The sequence below is a fragment of the Saimiri boliviensis genome, chromosome 4 (assembly GCF_048565385.1).
Source record: "Saimiri boliviensis isolate mSaiBol1 chromosome 4, mSaiBol1.pri, whole genome shotgun sequence".
Lineage (NCBI taxonomy): Eukaryota > Metazoa > Chordata > Mammalia > Primates > Cebidae > Saimiri > Saimiri boliviensis.
In genome coordinates, this window is record NC_133452.1 from 43,335,934 (window position 1) to 43,360,468 (window position 24,535).

The 24,535-nt window shown below is 35.6% G+C and overlaps 1 protein-coding gene across 1 annotated transcript in view; it reads right to left on the reverse strand.

Annotated features, from left to right (window-relative positions):
* Positions 1-2,749: 2,749 nt before the first annotated feature.
* The window catches only part of TRMT11 (tRNA methyltransferase 11 homolog), a 291,709-nt gene continuing 269,923 nt past the window's right edge, over positions 2,750-24,535 (reverse strand). The window contains exon 14 of the mRNA XM_074397506.1: positions 2,750-2,866. Coding sequence (XP_074253607.1) covers positions 2,834-2,866 — 33 coding nt within the window. The 3' untranslated portion in view covers positions 2,750-2,833. The remainder of the gene's footprint in view (positions 2,867-24,535) is intronic.

Consider the following 24,535-nt stretch of genomic DNA (forward strand, 5'->3'; position numbering starts at 1 on the left):
CAAATGTATTCTATGATTCATTCTCTGAAATGAATTCAGAGAATGAATTCTTAATTCCTCAGCATGTATTGCCCAAGAACAAGGATATTTGCTTAAATAACCAAAGTACAATTATCAAATGCAATAAGTATAACATTGATATAATACTTTTAACTAATTGTTTAAATCTATAATGCATACTGCCATTATGCCAATTGTTCCAACAACATCATTTATAACGTATTTTTTTTCTTCGTTCTAGGGCTCAGTCTAGGATTCTATATTATATTTATAAACAGTGCTGTAATGAATAATCTGTGCATATGTAATTTTGTGTGGTTGGAAGTGTACCTTCAGAATAAATTATCAGAAGTGGAATTGCTTGGCCAAAGGTAAGTGCATACAGTATGTAGATTTGTGTAATTTTACTTTATCTGATATCAAGATTTAACTCCTGGATTTTATTTTTTCCATTTGCCTAGTATCTCTTTGCCCATATATTTAGTTCCATCTTTTAAAAATTCCTGTGTGTATTTGGTATATCTTTTGTGTCCAGTATAGATGTGTGTTTTACTTTGTCAACCAATTTGAAAATACTTTTTTCTTTAATAGGTGATTTAAACCCAGGCACATTTTTACATGGCTAATATGTTTGTTATCAACTCTATCATATTATTTTATAATTACTTAATGTATTATGTTATATTTACCATAGTATTTTCTTCACTGTGTTCTTCCCTATATTTAAAATTTTTGTTTGGTTTAGGAAGGTTTGTATTTTTTTACCTCCACACCCAATTTTGTGTTTTAACATCTAATTTTAACATCTAATTTTCATTAAAAATTAATAGCTATAATTAATGAGTAACTTGGCTTGAATAAAATGTTCCAGAACACTAACAAACATGTCTATTACACATTATGAACTCAGTTTTAACAAGATTTGGGAGTGTAGGCCACTGCAGCAGAATGTCCCGGCTGAGAAAGAAAGAAGTTCAAGTCTCAGCCAGAAGATTTAAAAAATGGCATTCATGGACCAAATTCTTCTTGGTTTTACTGAGATCAGTTTGTAAATAAATTACTTCCAAAGATGAGAGTTCAGAACACCTCACACAACCTGTCTGTAAAGGTTGGGTTATTACTGGTATGCCCTCTCATCCCAGCATCTGCTTTGCTCCCACACTGTTATTTTGATACTGCTAAAAGTTCACCTCCCCAGCTCAACTCCAGTACCTCCTAATGAGGAAAGTGTAACACTATCCAGGTGTCTCCCAGCACAGTGATCAGAATGTCATTGCTCTGCACAGTCTGATTTATGTCAGCTTGGTTAGAAATCACCCACATGCTGGAAACCCCCTGTGGAGAATGTGCACTGGCCCCAGGCCACAGGGCTCTTCTTCTACTTCTTCTTGTTTCCTTCTCCCTGCCCAAAATCTGTGGTTGAAGGGACATGCTGTGTATTTGTGAAATTATCCTCATAGGAACACAAGGAAGAACTTTGGCCTCCTTGAAATAATTTACACCTAATTTAGTTTAAGGAGCATAAATGATGGGACTGCTTTACAACATCAACAAGAAGGATCATTTGCAGTTTTTCATGTAGCCCTGGAGCACACGCAGCAAACACTTTCTATCTTCTGGGGCTAGCAAAATCTCTCAGAGTAAGAGATTATTTTTGACATTATGGTTCTAAATCTAAAAAAAAAAAAAAAGTCAGGGAAGATGGCCTGGGGCCAGTCAGGAAACCCTTAATCACCCAGAAAAACAAGGAACAGGAGAGGTCATTATTCTTTGTGGGCCAGACTGTAAAACAATGTTTTTAAGTCTTCAGATTTATAGCAAAGCACCTTGAAATATCTCAGGCAATTATGAAGAATAAGACTGCTCCAAAAGGCATTATGCAAAATTTTCTTGCTCATTTTTCTTAAGCAAACAAAACTGCCTAACTATCTTCTAACCTCACTAGAGAGCTTTCCTGTTTTTTGTTTGTTTGTTTGTTTGTTTTTTGTTTTTGTTTTGTTTTTTGTTTTTTGTTTTTTGTGGTTTTTTTTTTTGAGATGGAGTTTCGCTCTTGTTACCCAGGCTGGAGTGCAATGGCTCAATCTCAGCTCACTGCAACCTCTGCCTCCTGGGTTCAGGCAATTCTCCTGCCTCAGCCTCCTGAGTAGCTGGGATTACAGGCACGCACCACCATGCTCAGCTAATTTTTAGTAGAGACAGGGTTTCACCATGTTGATCAGGATGGTCTTGATCTCTTGACCTCGTGATCCACCCGCCTCGGCCTCCCAAAGTGCTGGGATTACAGGCGTGAGCCACCGCGCCCGGCGAGAACTTTCCTGTTGTATCAATCACAGAATTCTTTCACCGTGGTAAATTTAGCACAATAAATCAATTAATCCTAAGAATCATATTAATTTAATGGAAGAAGAAATTAATTAGGGAAAATATGCACAGACATTCATTTTCAAGCATATAATTTGACCCTAATATCTTTCACCTGTCAGTGTACAACTATGAGAGATTGAATAGAAGGACTTCAGGTGGGTGGGCCATATTGGACCAGAGTCATAAATCCTAAAATTAAAGGCAGCAGTAAAGATTAAAATGAAAATGAAATTAATAGTTAGAGTCCTGAAATGTGCCTAAACCCTTTCATTACAACATTATATCACATGTACATTAAATCCTTTAATAATTAACAATGACCATGAAACAAAAGCATTACTTCCTATATTTTTATAAATGAAGAAACTGTGACCTCGACTAGGTAAGTGACTTACCCAAGCTCACACAGGTGACTTGTGGCAAAGTTAAAATTCATTCCCAAAGACCACATTCGTTCTAGAGTTCCACACTAGCAATAGGCAGACCCATGTGGAAACAGAGCCTAAACCAAAATACACAAAAACATTTTGTCATAACAGAAAGTAATAATAATAATGAGATACTTTCATGTCACTCTTATTGCCAGTAAATTTTAACTAACATACTCATGATTTTCTTTTATCTTTACAGGTTAAGGAGGAAGAGAACAACTGAGGAAAATCTATAACATTTAACTGTCTACCTGTTCTTTTATGAACCTCACACTATTAAAAAAACAACTGTGATTAGGCATGACAGAAAGTCATTGAAAAGAACAATTCCCTTTTACAATGACTTTCTGTCATGCCTAATCATAGTTTTGTTTTGTTTTTTAAGGTGAAGCCAGGAAAAAAATGTTGAAATCAATGGAAACAGTTGATTATTATGGCAATGTCAAGAAAATTTGATTACGTTCCAGAAGATATTGACTTGCAGTTTAGAATAATAACAAAACATGAGAGGAGGAGGTCTTGCACCTCATTTGTGTTATCAATTAGTAGACAAAAAGAAACAGATGGATAGTTTTTAAAAAAAAGGAACCCCAATGCAGAGAGCAGTCCCATATTAAGAAATTGACACCTAAAAGAAGAACTAAATAAGGGAGAGTTACATCAAACAAAGAAATAGAGAATTTCTGGGATGTCCTACTTCATAATACCTTAAAATGCTTAAAAGCACACACAAAAACACTGCCAGTAGCTTCAGTTAGCTTTTAAACACTAAAGCCTTAAAATTAGTATACAAGAGTGGCTGCCATAGAAAGTGCTGATGCTGAATAAAACATGCTAATAAATGATTTAGTCATATATTAAAATTTCATTCTTTACATTCTAAGTGGCCCAAGTAACATAGAAATATGTATTGGAATTTCTTAGGACTATTTTCACAAGGAAAGTCACATGTTCAGTAGAAGAAATAACGGGCACTAGAAATCAAGCAAACTTGCTTTAGTCCAGCTGGGTCATCAGAGTTGGTCATTTAACTTACCTGGGTCACAGTTTCTCCATTTACAAAATAAAGGAATGTAACTGGATAATTTACAATCATTTACATAGGTAAAATTTTGATTGTGAGCTATGTTTCATAAATAAAGACTTCTGTTTAAAAAGATGGCTCATAATCCTGAATTTCATAGACTATGTTCCTCTTCCACCAAGGGTTTATAGGAACATGGATGAGAGATCACCTTTAGCGATAACTCCAATAAATTATACACATATGTTTCTTTTGACCTTAATATTTACAAAGTTATATCCTGCTTATATGGGTTGAAGAAGAATGATAAATATAATGTCTCCAGAACATAATTCTTTTTTCACAGCTAGTATACAGAGATGAATATTATTGATGCTAAGATCAAGTTTCCTGACTCTCAGTAGGAATCATTGCATATGCGTTAATTAATCATTGGAAGCCTCATCCATTTTTGTCCAAATGAGCAAGTAACTGCTGTTAAAAATAAATAGAAGATTAAATATACCAGGTAAAGTTATACATTAAAAAGGTAAAAGCCACAAACTTAAAAGAACTCTAAAGTAATATGGTAAAAGTTTACATGAAGAAGTTCAATACAAGGCATATAAGTAATTAGAAGAAAACACACACTAATGAATGTGAAAAAGTAAACCTACAGATAACATAGTGAAGATTTTTTTAAGAACAGTAAAAATAGAAAGTAGAATCTAATATAATAGGCTTAAAGAATTAAGACCACATGTCTATAAATCAATAAATCAATGTGCTAAACTCATATTTTAGAAGAAAAAAACTAATGTGGATCACAAAGTAAAACTCTACTAAATGTTATCTACCACGCATATTATAAAAGTTGATTCAGAAAGGTTAATAAAGCAGAATCATAGACACAACATTTTTAAATTACACAAGAAAGCTGATTACGGTAACCAGGATTCCAAGCTCCCAAGATTTGCTACTCCCTGATATGGCAGTCCTGTATAATCTTCCAGACCATGAATTTATTGAGGTTTACTCCCATGATTAGATTTTGTTATATGACAGAGTAAGCCTACAATAGTGACATTTTCTAGGTGGACCTAATCTAATCATAGGAGCTCTTTAAAAGTAGGCTTTCTTTAGCTGGTGGAAGAGAAGTGAGAGATCTGAAGCACTGGAAATATTTAATGCAGCATTTCTGGCTTAAAAATGAAGGGGGCCACACAGAGCCTCCAAGAGCTGTAACTTGAATTCAGCTGTGAGACCCTAGCCACACTGCACCAGATGCCTGGCATGTCCAATCACAAGATAATAAACTGGGGTTATTTCAATCCAGCAAGTTGGTAGTAATTGTTAGCAGTCATAGCAAACTAATACAGAAAGGAAGCTACTTTAATATCAATTTAAGTTTGAACTGATGGCATAAGATATTAAACAAGACAAAAAGAGCATCTTATTACAGAAGTGACACAATTCACAATGAACATAAATTTGAATTCTTTCAGTTCGTATTGGATCAAGCAGACAAAAAATAAGTAAAGCTAGAGGTTTATTGTTAGACCTCTGTGAACCTCAGTTTTCTCACCTATCATACATAGATTATAATTTCTGACACAATACTGTGATGAGGTAATTAAGGTGACAGATATAAGGTATATAAGACAGTAGCTTGCATATAAAAGATGTGAAATAAATATTAAATATCCACCACTATTTCCCCAATATACACATAACTAAACTCTTTAGCTGTGTTCGTATTCCCTCTGACCTCTATGCTATGATATGAATGTTAGTATCCCCCAAAAATTATCATGGTGGAATCTAATCCCCAATGTGTTGATGTTAAGAGGTGGACCATTGAGCAGTGAGTAGGTCATGAGGGCAGAGCCCTTGTGAATAGGATTAGTGCCCTTATCAAAGAAGCCTGAGGGAGGTTGTTTGTCCCCTTTGCCCTACTGAATCTACTGGTGCTTTGATCTTTAAGTTTCCAACATGATGGCTCATGCCTATAATCCCAGCACTTTGAAGGTCAAGGTGGGTGGATCACAAGGTCAGGAGTTCCAGACCAACCTGGCCAATGTGGTAAAACCCTATCTCTAAAAAAAAAAAAAAAAAAAAAAAAAAAAATGCAAAAATTAGCTGGGTGCAGTGGTGCACACGTATAGTCCCAGCTACTCGGGAGGCTGAGGCAAGAGAATCGCTTGAATCAGGGAAGCAGAGGTTGCAGTGAGCTGAAATCACACCACTACACTCCAGCATGGGCAACACAGTGAGACTCTATTAAAAAAAAAAAAAAAGTTTCCAGCCTCTAGACTGTGAGCAATAATTTTTTTTTATTTACAAATGACCCAATAAGGGGTATTTTGTTATAGTGATTTGAACTGACTAATGCATCCTCTCTCTCACCCAAATGTATTGCCAAATAAATCTGAGTTGAAACTGATATAACAATGAAGGCTATGATACACCAAAGAAAGACAGAGCTAGGCAAATAAACAGCTATACAGCAAGACAGATAGCTAAATATCTACAGATAATTTGATTTGAAATTCTTACTTAAGTAATTTTCAGAGAGACTTTGAAAATAATATTCCAGAATTTTCCTTAGAATTTTGCTAGTATTATTTCATTTTATAGTTGTCTGTAGTTATTTTGTATTAGATGTTTCAGTTTGCTGGTCATGAGTAAATGAAAACTGAATAATTAGATAGAATTATAATTATTTTAACAGTACAAATCAGAAAATATCTTCAGTAAAACCAAAATTGGAGGAAATATATAAAAATGTCATCAGTTATTAGAATTTCAGCAGATTTTAGGAATATATATAGAAATAATAATACTATAGGAGAGAAATATAATTATACAAAAGTAAATATATTAAAGTGAGTCTGTCTTCACAAGATTACATGCTGAGGTTAAAATTCTTCATTCTCTTTAGAGTTTCATAGCAAAAGCTGAAACAGTGTATCTTATTCTGTGCATTAACATATATATACAGGTGTGCATTTGTGTATATGAACATAAATGTGAATATATAGTAACAGACTGAATTACTAACTCAGTAAGCCAATAAGAAAGAAGTGTTTATATAAAATGAAATTAGGTGTAGTACTATGAAATAAACAGAACTAGATCTAAACCTTGACTTTCCCATTTACTAGCTGTATTCACCTGTGTTCTCTGGAGGAACAAGAGCCAATAGGATATATGTACATACATATAGAAAGATATTTATAAGAATGGGTTTATATGACTCTGGGGGCTTGATGAGTCCGAAACCACCAAGGATGCAGTCAGACTAGACATATAGGAAAGAGTTGCAGTTTAAGACCAAAGGCAGTCTGCTGTAGAACCAGCAAGATCCAGTGTTGCAGAGAAAGTCCAAATGCAGTCTGCTGGGAAAATTCCTTCTTGCTTAGGGATGATTAGGTTTTTGTTCTCTTCAGGACTTCCAACTGATTGGTGGAGATCCACTCACAATATAGAGAGCAATCCGTGTTACTGAATATCTGTTGATCTAAAAAGTAAATTTCACAGAAATATTCAGAATAATGCCTGTTGGAAATAGATGCTCAGTGCCACAAAGAAAAATTAGCACTAAGCCAAAGGATCTTTCAACAACGCAGTTTTTACTTCCTGGACTACAGGAAGGGTACACTTGCTAGCCATCATGCAACAAGAGTACAATGAACAAAGGAAAACACACAAATTTATTCTTTATGCATTGGGGGTTGTCCTTAATGCTATGTTTGATCTCCATTGGCTGGAGCCAGACCTCACAATTTAAACTAAAACCCGACTGGCTAATAACTTAAAATTTTTCTAAACAGGTAAAAGCAATGGAGAGCTGAGACCTGCCTGTGAACACATCCAGCACTGATATCTTGGTTAAAGTACAAGGAGACAGAATGTACCATGTGCATGCAAGCATGGCATGTCTAACAGCTACATAGGATAGGCCTTAACACAGTTATTAGCACACTTATTCTTTAAAAAGAAAGGAAACTATAAAAAGGAACATTTTTACTTCTCAGAATTCTTGACCAAATATCTGTGCTCCATGGCCCAGCTAAACTGATGCATAAAATTAACCATCACACTAACTGTGCAAGCTTAAGCAAATAAATAACCTTCTCTGAATCTCAGTCCTTGTAAAATTAGTAAATATTTACCTATTAGAGTTGCTGTGAGATTATGTACATATAGTTAGCACACAGTAGGCAATTAACAAATATCAGTTTTCTATATGTACATATTTTATGACCATGATTCCTCAAGTATAATTGGCATAAAGTGCAATAAAATGAAAAAAGAAAGAAAACATAAAATATATTTTGTATATATGTTCTGTTCACAGAATTGACAAAAAAAAACACAATAGAAAATAGTTTACTCTCCATGCTTACAATGGACTGTATCTTAATGGTGTTCCTTTAACTTGACTAAGGCTCCATTTGATTTGGTGCCTAAAACCACATCTAGGCATGTGTTGATGATCAGTAATCTGCACTCTGCCATTCTGGAGCAATTATCTGCCGTCAACTTCTTACTTGAGACATGTAAAACAAGCAGAAGTTCACTGTTTTAAAGAATATTTCATTAGTTGCCCAACCAAAAACAAAGTAATATTAATGACCTCTCATTTGGAAGATTAAGACATAATTTTTAAAGGTAGATGGACACAGCCAGCTAAAATAGAAGCTGCTCTCAATCATTAACCTTTCCTTCAAATTTAACCAAAGCCTCTTTCTGAGGTTTGAGGAAGTTCAGAGTTTCCCCCAATTTTTCTTCATTTGTGCCTCTCTCTGCAGTTTTGGGTTCCAGCTGGAAGCAAGCATACCTAAATAGATGAAGTTGTTCTCCTAAGATGTCCAGCCCAGTTTTCAAGATTTGAGAGGTTCAGAGGGTTCAGATAAAGTTTGGGATCAGCGGCCAACTACTTGAACACTTATCTGAATTGAAACTTCCAAGTTTTGTCCAATATTAGCCCTTTAACTGGAGATAAATGTTTATTACCTCTAATTAGCTCTGTGTCTTAGATACATCTGGATCTCACATAGCATTAAGATATTATACATTTGTCATTTTGCGTGTTTTTGTGGAGATTTTTGTTTTGTAATATTTTAGTAAATTAAATTACAGTCAAAAAAGGAAATAAAGAAGAGCTTAGTGATATATTCATATATTTGCGATTTACCAATATTTAAAGACATACAAGTTTTAAACTTAGAGATGGAGATCACCAAATTCTGTGGCAGAAGCATATGACATGGAACTGTAATTCACTATTTTCCCCCCAAAATAATTAGCATGTTTAATAAGTATATGTTTCATAATCTAGATGGAAACCCAAGAGCAGATAATTTCTTTTAATTTAAAATTAGAAAAAACAAAAAAAGAGGTTCTGGTTTGAGATGGCAACTGAGCTGAACAAAATTATTTTCTCCTACTAGAGATCCCCGTAAAATGATAGTGAAGGATAAACCTTTAACACTGAAGAGAATAGGAAGGGGATAAACAGCAGTTAGGACATTGTAACAACTCTATGTAAATCGAAAATAAAATGGGAGGAGTGATGTCAGCAGACTAGAGGTACTGGACATGTCCCACCAAGAAAAATGAACCAAGACAACAAATTTAGAAAAACGTTTTGGCGGGGCGCGGTGGCTCACGCCTATAATCCCAGCACTTTGGGAGGCCGAGGAGGGTGGATCACGAGGTCAAGAGATCGAGACCATCCTGGTCAACATGGTGAAACCCCGTCTCTAGTAAAAATACAAAAAAAAAAATTAGCTGGGCATGGTGGCACATGCCTGTAGTCCCAGCTACTTGAGAGGCTGAGGCAGGAGAATTGCTTGAAACCAGGAGGCGGAGGTTACAGTGAGCCGAGATCGCACCATTGCACTCCAGCCTGGGTAACAAGAGCAAAACTCCGTCTCAAAAAAAAAAAAATGTTTTGACTGGAGAGACTTAGGAAGTACACTGAAAAGCACTAGGAAAAGAGCAAGATCTCTTTGGAACACAGAAGTCCAGGATAGAACCCCAGGGAAGGGGATGAGGCACTGCCACACTTGCCTCTGCCACACTGTCTCCTTCACCAGGACGGGCCTGCAGTCAGGGTAACTTCTTACAGGGAAAACATAAGTTGGATATCCCTAAGCAGTCCCTATTGCTGCCACGAATGCCAGCAATCCTTGCTGCAGGAAAATTCCCCAGTCCTCACAGGCCCTAAATCCCATTTAAAGAGTATCTAAAATTTCACACAAGTGCACTGCAGAGTAGGAGCCTACACTGAGCACCTAAGTTGTTAGGGTTGGATACCATCTTTAAACCAAACCCACTGCTAAAGTGTGTCCTGTCCTGGGAGGTTGTAGCAACTGACTCTCACCATTTCTGAGGCTTCATGATTATTCTGTCACATTCACCTGGGTGCCGATAGCACCACAACCCTGGCTACCTGGATTCTAGACCATATGAACAACTCTGGTGTTCAGGCCCATGCAGTACGTCACCCCTAAGGGAACAGGTGTACCTGTACAGTGAAAAAACCACCATGCAGCTAGCTCGATGCCCTGCCCACATGCACTCATGTTGTACACCTGGCTGGATGGCAAGTTCATGTGCCCCTACACCTAACCTGACTGCCAATTCTGTAGGAGCTGCTTCCCTGCAGGCTGTTTCAGGTCCACCCAGCTCTACCACTCTCATACTGAATCCATTCTTGGCCTGATAGCTGGTATGGTGGTAGAGCCATCCTTGCACACAGACTGCTGTAAGACTTCCAGGTTCCACTATACCAGCATGAACCTGCACTTAACCCAAAAACTGATTTAGCTGCAGTGCTGCCTCTACAGACAGACAGCCACAGGACTTTCCACCTTGCTGAACCCACACCAACAGGTATGTAAAAAATGCGCAATATCACTATTTATCAGGGAAATGCAAATCAAAATGACAGTGAGATATGATCTCACCCCAGTTAGAATGGCTATCATCAAAAAGGCAAAAAATAACAAATGCTGGTGAGGATGTAGAAAAAAAAAGGGCACTCTTAAGAATGTAAATTAATATAGCCATTATAGAAAACCGTACAGAATTTTCTCAAAAAACTTAAAATAGAACTATTTTATTACCCAGTAATCCCACTTCCGTGTATTTATCAACAAGAAAGGAAATCAATGTATCAAAATGATACCTTCACCTTCATGTTTACCGTAGCACTATTCACAATAGCCAGGATGAAGAGCCAGTCAACAGATGAAAGGTTAAAGAAAATATATAATATTTTTGGCAGAAAAAATATATTATTATATGTTATGAAAATATATTAATATATAAATATATTTACATATAGAATATTTTGTTATATAATATATAAAATGTTATATATTTATATATTTATGTATTACATATTTATACATAAATATTTGTTTCTATATTATATAAAATTTTATATATTTTATATTTTATAGATTACATAATATATAATATACATATGTAAATACATTATATATTATATAACATAAATTATATATGTAAATATATATAATATTTTTATATAATATTCCATATATACGTGGAATTGTATTCAGCCATAAAAAAAAGAATAAAATCCTATCAAAACAACACAGATGAGACTGGAAGACAATGCTTGCTGAAACATCGATAAGACTGGAGTACATTATGCTAAGTGAAATAAGTCAGGCACAGAAAGATAAATATGCATATTCTCACCAATATGTGAGACCCCCAAAAATTGAGATTATATAAGTAGAGAACAGAATAGAGGTTATTAGAGGCTGGGAAGGATAGTGGGGAGAGGAAAATAGGGGAAGGTTTGTTGACTGATGCAAAACTACTGCTAGATAGGAGAATTAAGTTCTAGTGTTCATTTTGGTGTCCCGTGGCACTCTAGGGTGACTATGGCTAATAACAATTTAGTGTATATATATTTTAAAGCTAGAAGAGAGAATTCTGAATGTTCACAATACAAACAAATGATGAATTTTCAAGGTGACAGATATGCTAACTACCCTGAATTGGTCATTAAACAATCTATGCATGTATTGAAATGTCACTCTGAATCCCATAAATATGTACAATTATTACGTGTCAATTAAATGTTTTTAAAAATTAAAAATAGAAATACCATATGATCCAGCAATCCCAAGACTAGGTATATATCCAAAGGAAATGAAATTAGTATACTGAGAGATACCTGCACTCCATGTTTATTGCAGCATTATTCACTGGCCAAGACATGAAACCAACTTAAATATCCAACAATTCTTCTATGAAAGAAGAAAAACAAACAACACATTTTATAAATAATGTAAAGAAAGATATTGGAAACTGAAGGCAATTTTTTTTTTTTTTTTTTTTGGCTGAGGGCAAAAGAAATATTCAACAGAGGTATAAATAACCTAACCAAGGAACTTAAATCTAATAATATTTATTAAGTAGCAAGTATGTGTAAGTATTTTGATAAGGCTGGGAATGTAGCAACACAAGCTATATTCCCTACATTCCTGAAGCCTGCTGACAAATGTAGAAAATAAGTAAGGAAGCAGGTCAGGGCTGTGATTGGAACCGTGGAGTGCTCCAGAAGCACATAGGAAGAGTATTTCATTTAGGCATAGAGTTTCAGGAAAGGCTTGCCAAAGAAAATGTTGTAGAAGGTGAGATGTCAAAGGTTACCTCAGCAAATAGCAGAAAAGAATTTGAAGAAAAGGTTAAGACTACTTGAGCAATTTCTTGAATGTTAATTCTGTGCAACAGTCATCAATTGAATAGGTAGACAATCTCATGTCCTAGTCCATGAAGTTAAGTAGCAGCACACTTACTAAGAAGCAGCTCGTATCTACTGAGTTGCTTCTATCTAGAGAAGTATTACCCTGCTGCTACTCAAAATTGTCTCTGTCAGAGTGAAACATGCTGGAAAATAAATTTTTCAAAGGGAGAAGACAATTGGTTGGAAAGATGGAAGGACACAGAGAGATATGTCAGAAACTGAATTCTTCCTCCTCCATTACAAATCATTAATATTTTGTCCATTAAGATAAAATATTTCATTATAAGAAATAGCAATAACTAAAAAGTTATGTTGAAAAAAAATGCATGAAAATGGCCAAAAAACAAAAGCAAGGATTGCATTGTCAAGGTGTTTGCAAAAAGGATTGATATTTGTAAAGTAAAAATTTATGGAATTAAAGAATTAGCAATATTTTAAAATGCTTAAGTTTGTAAGAAATCTCTTAATCTAAGTCCAACAGAGGTGCTATTGGAATATTTTAAGAAGCAAAATCTGAGTAAACCTCAAAACAAGGTATAGGGCATAGAAGGTCCTTCCACATGAAGGCATGAGCAACAGATAGGACCAGGCCTGGTCTCTGCCCCGACAAGAGGGGGAATCAACATTAGGCTTTGTGCAAAAGCTGTACAAAGGCTTTCATGGGGATTCACTAAACAGAAGAGGGAGAAATACATGAAACAATAAACATTGATTAAAAATAAAAGAGCTCTTTAAAGACATGGAAAATGTCCTAGACATATGAAAAAGCATTGACAAAAAGAAAAACAGAGTTTAAAAACATTTGGTAATCCAAGAGTTAATTCAGCATCTAGGGGGAAAATTTTAGTCTTGAGTTTAGAAAAAGGCATAAACAGAATATTTCTGAAAATCTTCCTACTTCTTTGATAATTAGAGAGATATTGCCAATAAAGAACATATGCAACATGAACTAAACACATTTTACAAATAAAATAGCTTAATCAATAGGGTAATAATTGTGAAAACATTTTGCAATGTACAAAGCGCAACATAGATGTGGAACACTGTCATTAGAATCCATGCTATTTGCGTCACAGATATTTATAATCTATAAGTAAAATTTTAGGATAATATGTGGTAGAAAAAATTTAAAAGGAGGAAAAAAGGTACAAACCTCAAGTAGCACAATTAACAATTATAAGACTACCATCAAACAACACTGCACATCTGCCATCACTTGGAAAGTCCAGTTTTGTCAGATTAGCAGTTGTAAGATACTCCTTCTGGGGATAAGACACTTGTTTGCTAAAATAAAACTTCCTTTAAAGAACTTTTTTAAGTAGCATAAAATTGTCTTCACGTTAAAGTTTAGCCAACAGATGCTTTGTAAGCTAAAGCATAGTCATGACACCTTTGACTTTCTTCCATTCCACTTTTCCTAGCCTCTCCTCTCTCAGAAAATCTGTGTCGTATTCAAGAACAGAAAAGGTAGGGGCAGGCAACAGCATACCAGTTGGTTCATTCAGATGTTTTACTAAGCTGCTAATTGTGCTAAGCACTGGCCTAAGTACTAGGGAAAAAGCAGTGAACAAGAAAGGCAATGTCGCTGCTCTCATGGGTCATATATTTTGTATATGTAACAGTAAATGTAGATGGAATGCTATATAGGTAAGTAGGTAGGCAGGCAAGTAGATGTAATGAAAAAATGTTACAGGTAAATGGTATGCAAAGAATTAAAAAGAATTAAAGTGAACAGATGACTATTTTAAACAGGGTAGTCAACCTCTGAAAAAGGAACAAATTTAAGTGTAAGAAGGAGCCAGTAGTGTAAAAATTAAGAAGAAACCAATTCAGGTAGAAAGAAAAGAGCTAGTACAAAGGCGCCAAGGTAGGAATAATGAGTCACTTTTGAGAAGTAAACAAATGGGACTGAAGTGTTGGTGAAAGATTAGTGGATGAGAGTGAAGACGGTATACTCCTAGGCCTGTGGTTGAGGAAAAATCATGTAGGACTTTATAAGTCAGGGAAAGGAGCTTAGGTTTCATTCTAAAAGTGAGAGCAAGCATTGCCAGGTTCTAGATGAGGGAGTGATAAGATCCGATTTATATCTGAATTTGAATGCTGCACATTCGTAAGTACCTGTCTTTGCCAGAGACTGTATCCGATATTTTTCCAGTTATTCCTACTAGTAATTCTGAGAGGTAAGTATTATTATACCTATTTAACAAGTAAGGCTTAGGGAACTTTACTTACCCAGAGTCATGGGTAATAACAGAGTCAACAGTCTAAGTTCTGTCTAGACCCAGAGTCCAGCTCCTTTCTGCTGTTAGTCCTTGTGTCCTTTTAGAAGAATGCCTGTAATTTCTATCAAATGCTCCTATATAGTTTGTGTTCAAACGATGCCAAAGCATTCAGTCAAATAAAAAAGGAAAAAAAAATGATGCTTTGGGCTTAAATGTGAATGTTTTAAAGACAAAATCGTATCAGCTCAATAAATTACATTATCAAACTGTATTTTAATTACTAACTTTTTTAGTCAACATTCAATAAGATTTCAGCCATATCAATTAATCACTGCCTTGGGAGTGGGTAGAAGAAATGATGGCCTGGGTACTTTCCCTTCTCTTAACCATAAAATCAGTGTCCCATAAAAACCTCACCTTTCCTTGCAAATTGTTATCACTTACTTATTTCCCTCATGACTTCCAAAGCTATAAAACTAGAGAAGCAGCTTTGGCTTTGACCTATTGGATTGCTCCAAGGGAACACAGTCATCACAATCTAAAGACACTCAAGTAGCCCAGTGGAAACACTCACATGGAAAGAAAGTGAGACCCCTGCCAGCAGCCACACTAGCTTTCAGCTCATGTGAGAAAGCCACCTTTGACATCGATCCTCCAGTCTCAGTTAAAACTTTAGATAACTTTGATCTCAGCTGACTGATGACTACAACCTCATGAGACACCACAGAGCTAGAACTTCCCAGCCAAGCTACTCCCAAATTCCTGACCCACAAAAACCCTAAAAGATAATAAATGTTCATTTCTTTTAGCCTCTAAGTTTTGTGCTGACTTGTTACCCAGTATTAGATAACTAACACAGAGGCCTCAAGATTCCTTTATATAGAGTAATATTATATTCTACTTTCTATCCCAATATTATAAGGCATGGGCTAATGTAATAGTATATCATTTTGAAATATTACCTAATTATTTTCCTTCGTTTTTTAACAACCCTTCCCCAAAAACTCTTCCACAATTAAAATTAGTCCAGGATCCCAAGACTCATCGCATCAGGAAAGGGAAAGTCAGATATTGTCCAGAATTTAAAATCATTGCTGACATTTCATGGCTGGGTTTCAGGACAGATATACCTTAAGTCCATAAAACCCAATAATATGAAAGCAAGAGCATTTGATTTGTAAGAGGTAAAACTTTTTACTAGAGAAATTGGTTATTTTTTTCTAGAAGTCTCAAAATTGGAATTTACTGATCAAATACCAAGCCAGATGACTAAAGGTTAGAATTTTACTATAAATGACATGAGGATGTGGCATAACAATATTTCCTGCCAGATGGGCTCTGAGAAGGAGAGGAAAAAGAGACGGAGAACAAGATACAAATTAAGTCATGTTGTCCGTTATCATTTAAAGTGCTAAAGAGAGCCTGTAATATTTGCTTTCAACTCTAGCAATAGCAATTCTCATTTTAAAAAGTATAGATGTTATTGATGAAAGAAAAGTATCTATTCTTATTACTTTTATTCTTTATAAAATCAGTCTATCAGACAAATAATTTAGAAAAAAATATATAGACATACTAGTGGCTATTGGGGAAGTAATCACAACACCTACAGAAAGGTAAGGTTATATACAAAGAAGAAAAAAAATCCTTTAATTTCTATCACTAGATATAGCATAGTTGTGATAACTAGCTCTCAAGAAATATTTTTCATTTTTAAAAAATAATTGATTATGATCATATTAACATGGTCCCAAACTGAGGGCATTCTGCCATCTGTCTATCTCACAGTTGCTAGGGAACTAGGAGGCAAATGCAAAAGGCATTTAGAAAGGTGTTTATTTGTTTTTTGTTTGTTTGTTTGTTTAATGTCTTTTGAATTTCAAATCCATAGAAATCAAGAGGAGATTTTATATGTTCCTAGATCCACAGACTATGTAAGATTGATTGCTTTAGGTAGTTAAAAATAAGATGATGCACTAATGGCATTTAACAATGTCATACTTGCAAGTTCAAAGAGTGGTTCTTAATAATTTAATAAAAGCCAGCATAACACCAAAGAAAAGGAGACATAAAAGAAAGCGATGAGGGAGGAAAAAAAAAATCTCTCACCTGGTAAGTTTCACACATTATGAGAAAAGAAAGAAGTGATGACCTTACATTGTTAACTATGTCGGAGCCAACCGAATTTATAGATTCTATGATCTGCAGAATTACCAATATAAAACAGAAGCCCCCTCATGAGACTCACAATGCAGGATCCACATTTTATTCTATTTATAATCTCTAGCACATGACACAGTGCTTGGCACACAGTAAGTGTTCAATAAATAGTTGCTAAATTCATGTTAATCTTTATAATCCGGAGTGGAAGGAGGTTGAAAACTGATAACAAGTATAACTTTCTTGTATAACTGTCTATTAGTTCTCCTTAGAAATGTACAATGTTGGCCGGGCATGGTGGCTCATGCCTGTAATCTCAGTTCTTTGGTAGGCCAAGGCAGGCAGATCACCTGAGGTCAGGAGTTCAAGACCAGGCTGGCCAACACAGTGAAACCCGTCTCTGCTAAAATACAAAAATTATCTGGGCATGGTGGCATGCACCTATAATCCCAACTGCCGAGGAGGCTGAAGCAGAAGAATTGCTTGAACCTGGGAGGCACAGGTTCCAGTGAGCCGAGTTCCTGCCACCAGCCTGGGTGACAGAGTGAGACTTTGTCTCCAAAAAAAAAAGAAACATACAATGTTGACTCAGCATTTTTCTATGCCACTAGCACTTAACCATACTCACCTGAGAGATCGCGAAGGTCATTTCCTTAACCAAGCATTCCTTTAACACAATGGGCAAAGGGCAGCAGCCCCTGGAAGAACCCTGCAGTCGCTGTTCTCTCTGTACTAAGGATGATGCTGAAGGATGCTACAGTGGAGTTGGCTTCCCTCATGTCAGTAATAATGATAAGATTCCTCTACAAAAGAGGCCAAGGATGGTGCTTTGTCAGAGACAAAGTGTAAAAAATAACCATAATCTGAACAATGAGAACACATGGACACAGGGAGGGGAGCACTGCACATTGGGGTCTGTTGGGGGGAAATGGGGGAGGGATGGGGGTGGGGAGGTGGGAAGAGATAGCATGGGAAGAAATGACAGATACAGGCGAGGGGACGGAAGGCAGCAAAGCACACTGCCATGTGTGTACCTATGCAACAATCTTGCATGTTCTTCACATGTACCCCCAAACCTAAAATGCAATAAAAAAAAATTTTTTTAAATAACCATAATCAACTCTAGTGTTAGAATGTAATAAGAGTGTCTAACCTGAGAAATATGTGGTGGTGGCAAGCTAATCACTGGGTCTGTAGAAGTGAAATAAATGACCAGTCTATGAAGATGCTGCTAGACATATTAGACATATGTAAATGGAAAAATTCTAGGTCTGCTAGGAAGAAAACTTACTTGAATCGTCCAAGTGGAGATTCCAGGCATTTCTTCTTTCCCTGAGACAGTTCAGAGGCCTGTAGTCTCCTGACTAGGGGATAGCCTAGTCTATCTGAAGAAAAATCCTACAATGTGACCACTGGTTTACAGTCATGTGCCGCATAATGACATTTCAGTCAAAAACACACTGCATATGTGACGATGGTCGTTTAAGATTATAATGGAGCTGAAAAATTCCTATTACCTAGTAACTAGTGACATTACCTTGTGACACAACCACACAACATGTTATTCACACGTTTGTGGTGATGCCAATGTAAACAAACCACTGCACTGGTAGTCTTATATAATTCTAGAAGATGCAATTAAGTATAATACACAATCCTTGATAATGATAGTAAATGACTATGTTACTGGTTTATGCATTTGCTATACTATACTTTTTATCATTATTTTAGATTGTACTCCTGCTTATTTAAAATTTAAAAAAAAATGATTAACTGTAAAACAGCCTCAGGGAAATCCTTCAGAAGGTGTTCCAGAAGAAGGCATTGTTGATCATAGGAGATGACAGTTCCATGAGTGTTATTGCCCCTGAAGAACTTCCTGTGGGACAAGACAAGTAAAAGCGGAGATATTGATGATCCTGACCCTATGGAGACTTAGGTTAATGTGTGTGTTTGTGTCTTAGTTTTTAACAGAACAGTTTAAGAAGTAAAAAAAAAAAAAAAAAGGTTAAAAAAAGTTCTTGTATAATAAAGACATAAAAAAGAACGTTTTTTATAGCTATCTAATGTACTTGTGTTTTAAGCTAAGTGTAACTACAAATGAGTTTAAACAGTTTATAAAGTAAATCTAGGTTAATTTGCTCTTGAAGAAAAAATGTTTGTATATATTTAAATTTAAATATGTTTAGATACACAAATACTATTGTGTTACAATTGCCTGCAGTATTCACTACTGTTTTAAGCTGTACAGGTTTGTAGCCTGGGAGCCATACTATGCTCCTATGCTAGCTGTATAGGCTATACCATCTAAGCCTGCTAGGACTATACCATCTAAGCCTTCTAGGACTGTATCATCTAAGTCTGCTAGGACTATGCTCTTATGCTAGATGTATAGGCTATACCATCTAGCATAGGAGAATAGTGGTCTGTATCATCTAAGTTTGTATAAGTACACTCTATGGTGTTCACACACTGACAAAATCACCTAACGCCACATTTGTCAGAACATACCCTCACTGTTAAGTGATGCATGAGTGTATATGCCATGAGTTTTCCACAAAGCCTTTTCTGGAGCTACCGGTGGTCGTTAATCAGGATAGCTTTGCAAAACCTTCAGGGCAAAAAAATTTAAAAGTTCTTTACTAATGAGAGTATACATGTGTTTTGTTGAGCAATTTGCTGCTGTTCAGTAACAATCGCATTCTTTTATTTACCATTGGCAATCTGAACAGGTCTGCAATATATTTTTAGTTTCTGGGTTTCTTTTAAAGTATTTTATTCCAGTGTAATGTTTTGCTCATCATTAAGATAGGCTTTGCTAGTGATGAACTAGAAATTCATATTTCGTCTTGTCTTGTGTATTTTTCAGGATGTTCTTAGTAATATTTGATTTTGTCATCATAATGTAACTTTTTTAGCATTTTCTGTATTGCCATAATAAATGCATATATAAATAGAAAAGGTTTTATCTTATCAATTACAGAAAATGCAACTTTTATATTGTAATTCGGAAACTCTGTAACCTTTTTATTTCTCTCCACTGAAAAAAGTTTCATTTTTATAAGATATCTGATAGTATAAATCTTCTGAAAACCCAACTATCATATTATAAATACTACACAGAAAAAACATACCGCATAATGTGACAAATAAGTCAGGAAATGTATTACATAAAACCCAAGATTATGTATAAATATAGCATTTATATACATTTTATTCTTTATTTTTGTATAAATTTAAGGGCTAAAAATGCAGCTTGCTTTCGTAGACATTGCATAGTGGTGAGATTTGAGCTTGTGTTGTAAGAATCACCCAAAGAATGTGCTTTTTTTCTTTTGGCAGAGTCCCACTCTGTCATCTAGCCTAGAGTGCAGTGATGTGATCATGGCTCACTGCAGCCTCAGCCTCCTGGTCTCAGGCAATCCTCCCACTTCAGCCTCTTTAATATCTAGAAATACAAGGAATGCCACCATGCCTGGTTAATTTTTTTTTTAGAGATGGAGTCTCATTATGTTGCCCAGGCTGGTCCCAAATTCCTGGGTTCAAGTTCAAGCAATCCTCCCAACCTGGCCTCCCAAAGTGCTGGGATTATAGGCATGAGCCACTGCTCCTGGTCCTAAATAATGTACATGCATATATATATTTTAGATTATAAGTTCTTTTTTTAATTAAACCCAAAGACATTGTAACTGTATTATTTTCCTAAAGATATTAATCATATATCTAAGCTTACTCCATACATTCTCGTTCAGAATTATTGGCAGCATTGATTAACACAGACATAAACTGCAAAAGCAGTCCTTGGGTTCTTGGAACATTGGAGGAATTCAATCAAAGTTGGTTTCTTCCCTGTCTCCTCCTTAGAAGTTGGTATTACAATACCTTCGTTAGTCTGGAAAAGTTTAATAGGTAAAACCATACTAAAATCCTAAAGAGAGTCTTCTTGAAACTGTCTTGAGTCATTTTTGCATCACTAAAATGGTCCCTTTCCTAAAATTATTTTTTCTACCTGCTTGCAGGTGCCTGAAATTCCACTATTCACTATTTGCTAAGAGGCAAACCATCTTAGGCAACTGATTAAGCATATTTCACAGCCACAAACTTGCTGATACTCCTCTCACTGAGAAATGGTCTCTGTCCCTTCTTAAGTTATAATAAACACTTTGACTGCTTTGACCAACAGAATATGTTGGATGTGATGATATGTGAGTCCCAAGACTAGATAATAAAGATCTGCAACATGCACCTTGTACTCAGAGAACACTCACACTTAGAGTGTGAGTTGCTATGTAAGAAGTGCAGTCATCCTGAGGCCACCATGCTGGAGAGGCACTCTTGTTGTCTATTCCAGGTTAGCCTGATCCTCAGTCATCCCAAGTCACATACCAGACATGTGAGGTAAGACATCATCTTCAGGAGGACCCTCCGAGTCCCAGCTGTCCCAATGTTGCTATTAGAGTCATCCAGCTATTTGAGTCATCTCAGCTGAAGCCCAAAAACTATGGGAGACAAGAAGAGCTGTCCCTTCTGTCTGTTACTGAATTCTTGATGCTCAGAATCTGCTAGCTCATTAACATGGTTCTTTTTCTACTCTGTGTTGTGGTAGTTTGCCACCCAGCAACTAATAGCCAGAAGAAGCATTATTAGGCATCTACATCTCATGCATGCATGCAATGTTTATTGAAAGCCCAATGAGGCCAGAGATTGTACTAGCTTTATTTAGGTTGGATGAATTTCTCCAAATCTTAAGATCAGGTTTTGCTAGAGGCTGGGTTGCAGCAGCACTGAGCAAGATACTAAGTACATTAGGATGCCTGATGTGAATAAGTTGAGGAACGGTACAGAGGATAAAGAAAAAATTAGAACAGAGGATAGAGGACAAAATAAAATGAGTTCTGATGATTTCCCGGGACCCTATCTGGCTGCACAAATGGGCAACTGACTGCATGATGTCATTTATACGGGGAGTCTGAAAGATGAACTCATAGAAGCAGAGTAGAATGGAGGTTGCCAGGGGCTGGGGATGGAGGGTGGATTAGAGAGATGTTGGTCAAAGGATACAAAATCTGTTTGACAGGGAGCATAAGTTTAGAAGATATGCTGTACACCATGGTGATTACAGTTAGTAACAATATATTGTATTCTTCAAAAATGTTAAAAGTATAGATTTTAAATGCTTTTATCACACAAAAATGATGTCAGGTAATGAGTATGTTAATTAGCTTTAGTCATTCTACATTGTGTATGAAAAATTAAAAAATAAAACAAAAACAAATTGGGATCTGGCCCAAAAAAAAACTGAATTGAAATGAGTGAGGTGTCTTGAATTCACCAAAGGAAATATCCTAGTTACTAAAGACGATCAAGTGTCATTCAGTAATTTCTGGATGGCAAAGATAGATGGTTTATCAATTTTGCATATTTGTCATAAAGGCTAAGGACCAGAGTTTATTTAATATGACATAACCCTGTGAAATGAAAAAATAGCCCACTGATACATCACTGCATTTTTATAAGTATTTATGGATAGTAGGATATAGTCAAAGATGCCTCAAATATTTACCATTTAGAAACATAATTGTGTCTTAAAAGCTTCAGAAGCCTCTATAGGGAGTGTCTACAAAAGGCATTTCTGAAAAGGTGGGCTGAGGGGAGGGAGATAGGAAGAGTCTTAAAATTGTAAAATAAGCCTCCAAGAAAATGTTTTAGATGCTTGCCTCATCCAAAATAGAAAGGATAACAAATATACAGATGTTATCTTTTCTTGGAAAACCTTTAGATGACCATTCAGTGCTCTTTGTATATCATGATCCTTTCATTTATAAGATATGGTACACTCTCTTTTACAAGCTAAGTGATCGTTAAGTAATCGTGATCTTTAAATGTCAGCTATTTAGCTTCCACACACTCTCCTTGCTTACTAAAACTTCTTAAATTTAGCTTATATTCATACCTGCTGCCCCCACTCCTTTTCACTTCTCATTGAGGAGAGAGTTCCCCTGCCACTCTATTCTGTTCCTACACTCTACAAAAATTGCACTGATTAGGTATCCTCCAGATTACCAAATCAATGAAATCTTGGTTCTTATCTGATTTAGCTAGCCTCACTCCAGCATTGAACTCTGTTGCCTGTTCATCTTCTTATTCTATAATAGCACATATATATCATTTTATTCAAAAACAAAATAACTCATTGCAAAAATAGTAATAATAATTGAACTCTGTTCAACAAAGAGTGTGACAAAGTCCTTTGCTCACTATCCCTCCCTTCTGCTTGTCAGAAACCATTATTCATCGTCAATGCTCATTTTACCTGACATTTTTCCGTGTGCATCGTACATAATATAACATTTCCAAACTGTGCGAATTTAAGATTAAAAGTTAACTATCCTTTGCTCTCAATCATACTCACCATTTTTGATAACCAGTTATAAACATTTCTGTTTCTTTTGGTAGTTATATCCATCATGTTTACCTTCATTCATTTATTTATCAGCTAAAACTAGCTCTCACTACTATCGCTGTTGTGAAGAATGAAGAATTTTGCTGACTTCATTTGGTTTTTCACCTCTCTACCCCCACAGTTTCACACCCACAGGATCTAACAGGCATATTTTTATTTATGAAGTGTTTTTCTTTACTCATCTCTGTCTTCAAATAAAATGTAATCTCTACTTCTTGACTCATCCATTGTATGTGTTATTTCACATTTTATTACGCACAATTTTATATAACTTATCTTCTTACAACTAAAAGTAACTCTGCTTTGTCTATAAGTTAATGCAAACAAAAAAAAACAAGAAAACATCCTAATGCAGCTTTTACATTATAGTTATTTAAATGTAGTTCCCTGCAGAACCAAGTGGTGTGACTGGACACAGAGTGGGGGTGGTTTCCCTGTCATTAACTTGCTGTTGGAAAGAGCATACAACTAACGAATAGGGGTTGGGGGCAGCATAATCCTTTTATTTATTGTCATAATGCTATGCATTCACCTTGTCATTAAGGTCACTTAGCTTCTTAATCATATGTTTTGTGATAGGAAATTATTTTTCTCCTAGACAAAATTCTTCCTCGAGCCCTGATACACCTGTTCATTTGCATTCCAGATCACCTGCATAACTGATATTTGGCATTACTTTTTCATTTTAAAAATTTTTTGGTACTTACGTTAAAATTGATTTATACTTTGTTCATTAAAAAGAATGATTTGTCATATCACCTTCTTTATAATCTTAAAATTGAAAACCAGCATTTAAAATTTCCTTCCCTTGGATAAATTATAGAAGACATCTTAATTTCAAGAGCATCCCAGGGGACAATAATCTTACAACTGTTGTTTAAATGGATTTCTTTCCATGTCAAAATTGCAGTGCAATGTGGTAATCTCAAATAATAAGCAATAGTAAGTAGTGGCTGTTTTAGGAATAATATTTTGTGAAGAATGACATTTTACTTACTGCTACTATTTGTAATAATAAGGTTTTCAGTTCATTCAACAAATATTTATCAAGAACTCAGTATGTTTTGGCAGTGTTCCATGTTCAGGAGATAAAGCGGT